Here is a 10,000-nt window from a genome sequence, read left to right on the forward strand (position 1 = left end):
AGGAGGTGAGGAGCAGGTGAGGAGCAGGTGAGGAGCAGGTGAAGAGAAGGTGAGGAGCAGGTGAGGAGCAGGTGAGGAGCAGGAGGAGAGGAGCAGGTGAGGAGCAGGTGAGGAGCAGGAGGAGAGGAGCAGGTGAGGAGCAGGTGAGGAGCAGGAGGTGAGGAGCAGGTGAGGAGCAGGTGAGGAGCAGGTGAAGAGAAGGTGAGGAGCAGGTGAGGAGCAGGTGAGGAGCAGGAGGAGAGGAGCAGGTGAGGAGCAGGTGAGGAGCAGGAGGTGAGGAGCAGGTGAGGAACAGGTGAGGAGCAGGTGAAGAGAAGGTGAGGAGCAGGTGAGGAGCAGGTGAGGAGCAGGTGAGGAGCAGGAGGAGAGGAGCAGAAGGTGATGAGCAGGTGAGGAGCAGGAGGTTAAGAGCAGGTGAGGAGCAGGAGGAGAGGACCAGAAGGTGAGGAGCAGGAGGAGAGGACCAGAAGAGCAGAAGGTGAGGAGCAGAAGGTGAGGGGCAGGAGGTGAGGGGCAGGAGGTGAGGAGCAGGTGAGGAGCAGGAGGAGAGGACCAGAAGGTGAGGAGCAGGAGGAGAGGACCAGAAGAGCAGAAGGTGAGGAGCAGAAGGTGAGGGGCAGGAGGTGAGGAGCAGGTGAGGAGCCGGAGGAGAGGAGCAGAAGCTGAGGAGCAGGAGGTGAGGAGCAGGTGAGGAGCAGGAGGAGAGGAGCAGAAGGTGAGGAGCAGGAGGTGAGGAGCAGGTGAGGAGCAGGAGGAGAGGAGCAGAAGGTGAGGAGCAGGAGGTGAGCAGAAGGTGAGGAGCAGGAGGTGAGGAGCAGGTGAGGAGCAGGAGGAGAGAAGCAGGTGAGGAGCAGGAGGAGAGGAGCAGAAGGTGAGGAGCAGAAGGTGAGGAGCAGGAGGAGACGAGCAGGAGGAGACGAGCAGGAGGTGAAGAGCAGGAGCCGAGGAGCAGGTGAGGATCAGGAGGAGAGGAGCAGAAGGTGAGGAGCAGAAGGTGAGGAGCAGAAGGTGAGGAGCAGAAGATGAGGAGCAGAAGATGAGGAGCAGAAGGTGAGGAGCAGGAGGAGAGGAGCAGGAGGTGAGGAGCAGAAGGTGAGGAGCAGGTGAGGAGCAGGAGGAGACGAGCAGGAGGTGAGGAGCAGAAGGTGAGGAGCAGGTGAGGATCAGGAGCAGGAGGTGAGGAGCAGAAGGTGAGGAGCAGAAGGTGAGGAGCAGGAGGTGAGGAGCAGAAGGTGAGGAGCAGGAGGTCAGGAGCAGGTGAGGAGCAGGAGGAGAGGAGCAGGTGAGGAGCAGGAGCAGGAGGTGAGGAGCAGAAGGTGAGGAGCAAGTGAGAAGAAGGTGAGGAGCAAGAGAGGAGCAGGTGAAGAGCAGGTGAGGAGCAGGTAAGGAGCAGGTGAGGAGCAGGTGAGGAGCAGGTGAGGAGCAGGTGAGGTGCAGGTGAGGAGCAGGTGAGGAGCAAGTGATGAGCAGGTGAGGAGCAGAAGCAGGTGAGGAGCAGGTAAGGAGCAGGTGAGGAGCAGGTGAGGAGCAGGTGAGGAGAAGGTGAGGAGCAGGTGAAGAGAAGGTGAGGAGCAGGAGCAGGTGAGGAGCAAGTGAGGAGAAGGTGATGAGCAGGTGAGGAGCAGGTGAGGAGAAGGTAAGGAGCAGGTGATGAGCAGGTGAGGAGAAGGTAAGGAGCAGGTGAGGAGCAGGTGAGGAGCAGGTGAAGAGAAGGTGAGGAGCAGGTGAGGAGCAGGTAAGGAGCAGGTGGTGAGCAGGTGAGGAGCAGGTGAGGAGCAGGTGAGGAGCAGGTGATGAGCAGGTGAGGAGCAGGTGAAGAGAAGGTGAGGAGCAGGTGAAGAGCAGGTGAGGAGCAGGTAAGGAGCAGGTGATGAGCAGGTGAGGAGCAGGTGAAGAGAAGGTGAGGAGCAGGTGAGGAGCAGGTGAGGAGCAGGTAAGGAGCAGGTGATGAGCAGGTGAGGAGCAGGTGAGGAGCAGGTGAAGAGCAGGTGAGGAGCAGGTGAGGAGCAGGTGAGGAGCAGGTGAAGAGAAGGTAAGGAGCAGGTGAGGAGCAGGTAAGGAGCAGGTGAAGAGAAGGTAAGGAGCAGGTGAGCAGCAGGTGAGGAGCAAGTGAGGAGCAGGTGAAGAGAAGGTGAAGAGAAGGTGAGGGTGAGGAGCAGATGAGGAGCAGGTGAAGAGAAGGTGAGGGTGAGGAGCAGATGAGGAGCAGGTGAAGAGAAGGTGAGGGTGAGGAGCAGATGAGGAGCAGGTGAAGAGCAGGTGAGGACCAGGTGAGCAGCAGGTGAGGAGCAAGTGAGGAGCAGGTGAAGAGAAGGTGAAGAGAAGGTGAGGGTGAGGAGCAGATGAGGAGCAGGTGAAGAGCAGGTGAGGGTGAGGAGCAGATGAGGAGCAGGTGAAGAGAAGGTGAGGGTGAGGAGCAGATGAGGAGCAGGTGAAGAGCAGGTGAGGACCAGGTGAGCAGCAGGTGAGGAGCAAGTGAGGAGCAGGTGAAGAGAAGGTGAGGGTGAGGAGCAGATGAGGAGCAGGTGAGGAGTAGGTGAAGAGAAGGTGAGGAGCAGGTGAGGAGCAGGTGAGGAGCAGGTGAGGAGCAGGTGAGGAGCAAGTGAAGAGCAGGTGAGGAGCAGGTGAGGAGCAAGTGAAGAGCAGGTGAGGAGCAGGTGAGGAGCAGGTGAGGAGCAGGTAAGGAGCAGGTGAGGAGCAGGTGAGGAGCAGGTGAGGAGCAGGTGAGGAGCAGGTGAGGAGCAGGTGAAGAGCAGGTGAGGAGCAGGTAAGGAGCAGGTGAGGAGCAGGTGAGGAGCAGGTGAGGAGCAGGTGAGGTGCAGGTGAGGAGCAGGTGAGGAGCAAGTGATGAGCAGGTGAGGAGCAGAAGCAGGTGAGGAGCAGGTAAGGAGCAGGTGAGGAGCAGGTGAGGAGCAAGTGAGGAGCAAGTGAGAAGAAGGTGAGGAGCAAGAGAGGAGCAGGTGAAGAGCAGGTGAGGAGCAGGTAAGGAGCAGGTGAGGAGCAGGTGAGGAGCAGGTGAGGAGCAGGTGAGGTGCAGGTGAGGAGCAGGTGAGGAGCAAGTGATGAGCAGGTGAGGAGCAGAAGCAGGTGAGGAGCAGGTAAGGAGCAGGTGAGGAGCAGGTGAGGAGCAGGTGATGAGCAGGTGAGGAGAAGGTGAGGAGCAGGTGAAGAGAAGGTGAGGAGCAGGAGCAGGTGAGGAGCAAGTGAGGAGAAGGTGATGAGCAGGTGAGGAGCAGGTGAGGAGAAGGTAAGGAGCAGGTGATGAGCAGGTGAGGAGAAGGTAAGGAGCAGGTGAGGAGCAGGTGAGGAGCAGGTGAAGAGAAGGTGAGGAGCAGGTGAGGAGCAGGTAAGGAGCAGGTGGTGAGCAGGTGAGGAGCAGGTGAGGAGCAGGTGAGGAGCAGGTGATGAGCAGGTGAGGAGCAGGTGAAGAGAAGGTGAGGAGCAGGTGAAGAGCAGGTGAGGAGCAGGTGAGGAGCAGGTGATGAGCAGGTGAGGAGCAGGTGAAGAGAAGGTGAGGAGCAGGTGAGGAGCAGGTGAGGAGCAGGTAAGGAGCAGGTGATGAGCAGGTGAGGAGCAGGTGAGGAGCAGGTGAAGAGCAGGTGAGGAGCAGGTGAGGAGCAGGTGAGGAGCAGGTGAAGAGAAGGTAAGGAGCAGGTGAGGAGCAGGTAAGGAGCAGGTGAAGAGAAGGTAAGGAGCAGGTGAGGAGCAGGTGAAGAGCAGGTGAAGAGAAGGTGAGGGTGAGGAGCAGGTGAGGAGCAGATGAGGAGCAGGTGAGGAGCAGGTGAGGAGCAGGTGAAGAGAAGGTGAGGGTGAGGAGCAGGTGAGGAGCAGATGAGGAACAGGTGAGCAGCGGGTGAGGAGCAGGTGAGGAGCAGATGAGGAACAGGTGAGCAGCGGGTGAGGAGCAGGTGAAGAACAGGTGAGGACCAGGTGAGCAGCAGGTGAGGAGCAAGTGAGGAGCAGGTGAAGAGAAGGTGAAGAGAAGGTGAGGGTGAGGAGCAGATGAGGAGCAGGTGAAGAGCAGGTGAGGGTGAGGAGCAGATGAGGAGCAGGTGAAGAGAAGGTGAGGGTGAGGAGCAGATGAGGAGCAGGTGAAGAGCAGGTGAGGACCAGGTGAGCAGCAGGTGAGGAGCAAGTGAGGAGCAGGTGAAGAGAAGGTGAGGGTGAGGAGCAGATGAGGAGCAGGTGAAGAGAAGGTGAGGGTGAGGAGCAGATGAGGAGCAGGTGAAGAGCAGGTGAGGACCAGGTGAGCAGCAGGTGAGGAGCAAGTGAGGAGCAGGTGAAGAGAAGGTGAGGGTGAGGAGCAGATGAGGAGCAGGTGAGGAGAAGGTGAGGAGCAGGTGAGGAGCAGGTGAGGAGCAGGTGAGGAGCAGGTGAGGAGCAGGTGAGGAGCAAGTGAAGAGCAGGTGAGGAGCAGGTGAGGAGCAAGTGAAGAGCAGGTGAGGAGCAGGTGAGGAGCAGGTGAGGAGCAGGTGAGGAGCAGGTAAGGAGCAGGTGAGGAGCAGGTGAGGAGCAGGTGAGGAGCAGGTGAGGAGCAGGTGAGGAGCAGGTGAGGAGGAGACACATTACCTTGGCCAGCTGCAGGTTAAATGCAGGCACTTGAACTTTTCCAAGCCTCCGTAGCGCCTCCAGGCTGAGGGCGGAGGTACTGCAGGTGAGGAGCTGCAGGAGCGTCAGGAAGCTGAAGTGGAAGTGACTGATGAGGAACTTCAGCAGGATGTTCAGGGAGCCGGAGAAGACGCCGTGAGCCACGGCCACCGCGATCCCGGGGAGTCGACTCCGGAACACGTCCATGTCCAGGAGGAGGAGGTTGAGAGGAGAAGGAGGAGGAGAGGGAGGAGGAGAGGGAGGAGGAAGAGGAGGTCCGCAGCAGAGGAGCGCGGAGGACTTCAGGACGGGTTTGGCAGAGTTCTGATTCGCTGGAACATTCGGACCTTAAAGACTTTCTTCAGGAGAAAGAGTCAAAGTCCAGAGAGGAGGAGAGGAGGAGCAGAGGAGAGGAGGAGCAGGAGGAGCAGGAGGGAATCCCAGCGGTTAATGATGATGGTGATCAGAGGAGAGATGGAAGTGACTGCAGAGAGAGAGAGCGCGGGGCAGAGAGGGGGAGGGGTGAGGGAGGGAGGAGGAGGAGGAGGAGGAGGAGGAGGAGGAGGAGCAATGAAAGTAGGGAACGTCCTGTCATTATGTTTTACCTCAATAAAGTTTGAGTGACATCATCGCTGTAGATCACGCTTCAGCAGCATCTCTATTAGAGTAACATCTTCATCTTCCTCTTCATCTTCATCATCATCCTCATCATCTTCATCTTCATCATCATCATCATCATCATCATCATCTTCATCATCATCCTCTTCATCATCCTCATCATCTTCATCATCTTCATCATCTTCATCATCTTCCTCTTCATCTTCATCTTCATCATCTTCATCTTCATCATCATCATCATCTTCATCCTCATCCTCTTCATCATCTTCATCCTCATCATCTTCATCTTCATCATCTTCATCATCTTCAGCTTCATCATCTTCATCATCTTCATCTTCATCATCTTCCTCTTCATCTTCATCTTCATCATCTTCATCTTCATCCTCATCCTCATCATCTTCATCCTCATCCTCTTCATCATCTTCATCCTCTTCATCTTGATCTTCATCATCTTCATCTTCATCAGCTTCATCATCTTCATCCTCTTCATCATCTTCATCCTCATCATCTTCATCTTCATCATCTTCATCTTCATCTTCATCATCTTCCTCTTCCTCTCCATCTTCATCTTCATCTTCATCCACATCATCTTCATCATCTTCATCATCTTCATCTTCCTCTCCATCTTCATCTTCATCTTCATCTTCATCATCTTCCTCTTCATCTCCATATCCATCTTCATCATCTTCATCTTCATCATCTTCCTCTTCATCTTCATCTTCATCTTCATCTCCATCTTCATCTTCATCTTCATCATCTTCATCCTCATCATCTTCATCTTCATCTTCATCATCTTCATCCTCATCAGCTTCATCCTCATCCTCTTAATCATCTTCATCCTCATCATCTTCATCCTCATCCTCATCCTCATCCTCTTCATCTTCATCATCATCTTCATCATCTTCCTCTTCATCATCTTCATCCTCATCATCTTCATCCTCATCCTCATCCTCTTCATCATCCTCATCCTCATCTTCATCATCTTCATCCTCATCCTCTTCATCCTCATCATCTTCATCTTCATCATCATCTTCATCCTCATCCTCATCCTCTTCCTCTTCATCATCATCATCTTCATCTTCATCTTCATCCTCATCCTCATCCTCTTCCTCTTCATCATCCTCATCCTCATCTTCATCTTCATCATCCTCATCCTCATCCTCTTCATCATCTTCATCCTCATCATCTTCATCTTCATCATCATCTTCTTCCTCTTCATCATCTTCATCCTCATCATCTTCATCCTCATTCTCTTCCTCTTCCTCTTCATCATCCTCTTCATCCTCTTCCTCTTCATCATCCTCATCCTCATCATCTTCATCTTCATCATCATCTTCTTCCTCTTCATCCTCATCATCTTCATCCTCATTCTCTTCCTCTTCATCTTCATCCTCTTCATCATCTTCATCCTCATCCTCATCTTCATCATCATCATCATCATCATCATCTTCATCTTCAACATCTTTTTCCTCTTCATCTTCATCATCATCATCATCTTCATCATCATCTTTTTCTTCATCTTCATCATCACCATCATCATCTTCATCCTCATCTTCATCATCTTCATCATCTTCATCTCCAACTTCATCTTCAACATCTTTTTCATCTTCTTCATCATCTTCATCATCATCTTCTTCCTCTTCATCTTCATCATCATCTTCATCATCATCATCATCTTCATCATCATCTTTTTCTTCATCTTCACCATCATCATCTTCATCTCCAACTTCATCTTCAACATCTTTTTCATCTTCTTCATCATCATCTTCATCATCATCTTCTTCCTCTTCATCTTCATCATCATCTTCATCATCATCTTCTTCTTCATCTTCATCACCATCATCATCTTCTTCATCTTCATCATCACCATCATCTTCATCACCATCATCATCTTCTTCATCTTCATCACCATCATCATCATCATCATCATCATCTTCATCCTCATCTTCATCATCTTCATCATCTTCATCTCCAACTTCATCTTCAACATCTTTTTCATCTTCTTCATCATCTTCATCATCATCTTCTTCCTCTTCATCTTCATCATCATCTTCATCATCATCATCATCTTCATCATCATCTTTTTCTTCATCTTCACCATCATCATCTTCATCCTCATCTTCATCATCTTCATCATCTTCATCTCCAACTTCATCTTCAACATCTTTTTCATCTTCTTCATCATCTTCATCATCATCTTCTTCCTCTTCATCTTCATCATCATCTTCATCATCATCTTCTTCTTCATCTTCATCACCATCATCATCTTCTTCATCTTCATCATCACCATCATCTTCATCACCATCATCATCTTCTTCATCTTCATCACCATCATCATCTTCTTCATCTTCATCATCACCATCATCTTCATCACCATCATCATCATCATCATCTTCATCATCATCTTCATCATCATCATCATCATCACCATCATCATCTTCATCTTCATCTTCATCACCATCATCATCATCTTCATCATCTCCCCTCAGGTCAGCTGACTTCTTGGTTCAGGACATATTAATTGAAACATTTCATCAGCTCGTCCTGAGGCTCCGCCCTCATCCAGTCTCTCCATTAGCTTCCAATTAACACGGAGACAGAAGCAGCTTCACGGCGAGAGATTAAGACCCGGCCGAGGGGGGAGGACGTGGGAGGAGGGGGGAGGAGGAGGGAGGAGGAGGGAGGAGGAGGGAGGAGGAGGAGGAGGAGGGGAGGCGGCCATTCTTCCTCTCGCCGCCGCTCGTGGAGATTAAGACGCATTAATCTGTGGAGCTGAAGCTTCACAAGTTCTTCAAGAAACACACAAGGCGCTGGAAACACAACTTTATTGTGCAGGCGTGTGTGTGCGTGACTGAAGGCAGGCGGGGCTGGAGATCTTCAGCGTCTGGTCCCACGAGCAGTCCAGGACCTGAGACATGAAGGTCGCCAGGGAGAAGAAAGAGAAGCGCGTCGTCACGGAAACAGAACATTTCGACATAACTGAGGTTCTAGCACGTGTTCGAGGACTAGCGAGTCGTGGTTGAGGAGCTACTGGTCGTGGTTGAGGATCTACTGGTCGTGGTTGAGGATCTAGCGAGTCGTGGTTGAGGATCTAGCGAGTCGTGGTTGAGGATCTAGCGAGTCGTTGTTGACGATCTACTGGTCGTGGATCTACTGGTCGTGGATCTACTGGTCGTTGTTGAGGATCAGGCGAGTCGTGGTTGAGGATCTAATGGTCGTGGTTGAGGATCAGGCGAGTCGTGGTTGAGGATCTAATGGTCGTGGTTGAGGATCAGGCGAGTCGTGGTTGAGGATCTAGCGAGTCGTGGTTGAGGATCTACTGGTCGTGGTTGAGGATCTACTGGTCGTGGTTGAGGATCTAGCGAGTCGTGGTTGAGGATCTAGCGAGTCGTGGTTGAGGATCTACTGGTCGTGGTTGAGGATCTAGCGAGTCGTGGTTGAGGATCTAGCGAGTCGTGGTTGAGGATCTACTGGTCGTGGTTGAGGATCTACTGGTTGTGGTTGAGGATTTACTGGTCGTGGTTGAGGATCTACTGGTTGTGGTTGAGGATTTACTGGTCGTGGTTGAGGATCTACTGGTCGTGGTTGAGGAGCTACTGGTCGTGGTTGAGGATCTACTGGTTGTGGTTGAGGATCTACTGGTCGTGGTTGAGGATTTACTGGTCGTGGTTGAGGATCTACTGGTCGTGGTTGAGGAGCTACTGGTCGTGGTTGAGGATCTACTGGTCGTGGTTGAGGATCTACTGGTTGTGGTTGAGGATCTACTGGTCGTGGTTGAGGATTTACTGGTCGTGGTTGAGGATCTACTGGTTGTGGTTGAGGATTTACTGGTCGTGGTTGAGGATCTACTGGTCGTGGTTGAGGATCTACTGGTCGTGGTTGAGGATCTACTGGTCGTGGTTGAGGATCTACTGGTCGTGGTTGAGGAGCTACTGGTCGTGGTTGAGGATCTAGCGAGTCGTGGTTGAGGATCTACTGGTTGTGGTTGAGGATCTAGCGAGTCGTGGTTGAGGATCTACTGGTCGTGGTTGAGGATCTAGGAAGTTGTGGTTGAGGATCTACTGGTCGTTGTTGAGGATCTACTGGTCGTGGTTGAGGATCTAGCGAGTCGTGGTTGAGGATTTACTGGTCGTGGTTGAGGATCTACTGGTCGTGGTTGAGGATCTAGCGACTCGTGGTTGAGGATCAGGCGAGTCGTGGTTGAGGATCTACTGGTCGTGGTTGAGGATCTACTGGTCGTGGTTGAGGATCTACTGGTCGTGGTTGACGATCTAGCGAGTCGTTGTTGACGATCTACTGGTTGTGGATCTACTGGTCGTGGATCTACTGGTCGTTGTTGAGGATCTACTGGTCGTGGTTGAGGATCTAGCGAGTTGTGGTTGAGGATTTACTGGTCGTGGTTGAGGATCTACTGGTCGTGGTTGAGGATCTAGCGACTCGTGGTTAAGGATTTACTGGTCGTGGTTGAGGATCTACTGGTCGTGGTTGAGGATCTACTGGTCGTGGTTGAGGATCTAGCAAGTCGTGGTTGAGGATCTAGCGAGTCGTGGTTGAGGATCTAGCGAGTTGTGGTTGAGGATCTACTGGTCGTCGTTGAGGATCTACTGGTCGTGGTTGAGGATCTAGCGAGTCCTGTTTGAGGATCTACTGGTCGTGGTTGAGGATCTACTGGTCGTGGTTGAGGATCTAGCGAGTCGTGGTTGAGGATCTAGCGAGTCGTGGTTGAGGTACGTGGTTGAGGATCTACTGGTCGTGGTTGAGGATCTACTGGTCGTGGTTGAGAATCTACTGGTCG

General features: G+C 52.3%; 2 protein-coding genes across 5 annotated transcripts in view; both read right to left on the bottom strand.

Annotated features, from left to right (window-relative positions):
• Positions 1–5,046, bottom strand: part of slc35d3 (solute carrier family 35 member D3) — a 10,396-nt gene extending 5,350 nt beyond the window's left edge. For both annotated transcript variants that reach the window (XM_087805880.1, XM_087805881.1), the window contains exon 1: positions 4,570–5,046. In XM_087805880.1, coding sequence (XP_087662006.1) covers positions 4,570–4,794 — 225 coding nt within the window. In that variant the 5' untranslated portion in view covers positions 4,795–5,046. The remainder of the gene's footprint in view (positions 1–4,569) is intronic.
• Positions 5,047–8,015: 2,969 nt separating this feature from the next.
• The window catches only part of pex7 (peroxisomal biogenesis factor 7), a 32,531-nt gene continuing 30,546 nt past the window's right edge, over positions 8,016–10,000 (bottom strand). For all 3 annotated transcript variants that reach the window (XM_087805789.1, XM_087805788.1, XM_087805790.1), the window contains exon 11: positions 8,016–8,113. In XM_087805789.1, coding sequence (XP_087661915.1) covers positions 8,030–8,113 — 84 coding nt within the window. In that variant the 3' untranslated portion in view covers positions 8,016–8,029. The remainder of the gene's footprint in view (positions 8,114–10,000) is intronic.

The sequence above is a fragment of the Callionymus lyra genome, chromosome 13, assembly GCF_982586985.1.
Source record: "Callionymus lyra chromosome 13, fCalLyr1.hap1.1, whole genome shotgun sequence".
NCBI lineage: Eukaryota > Metazoa > Chordata > Actinopteri > Syngnathiformes > Callionymidae > Callionymus > Callionymus lyra.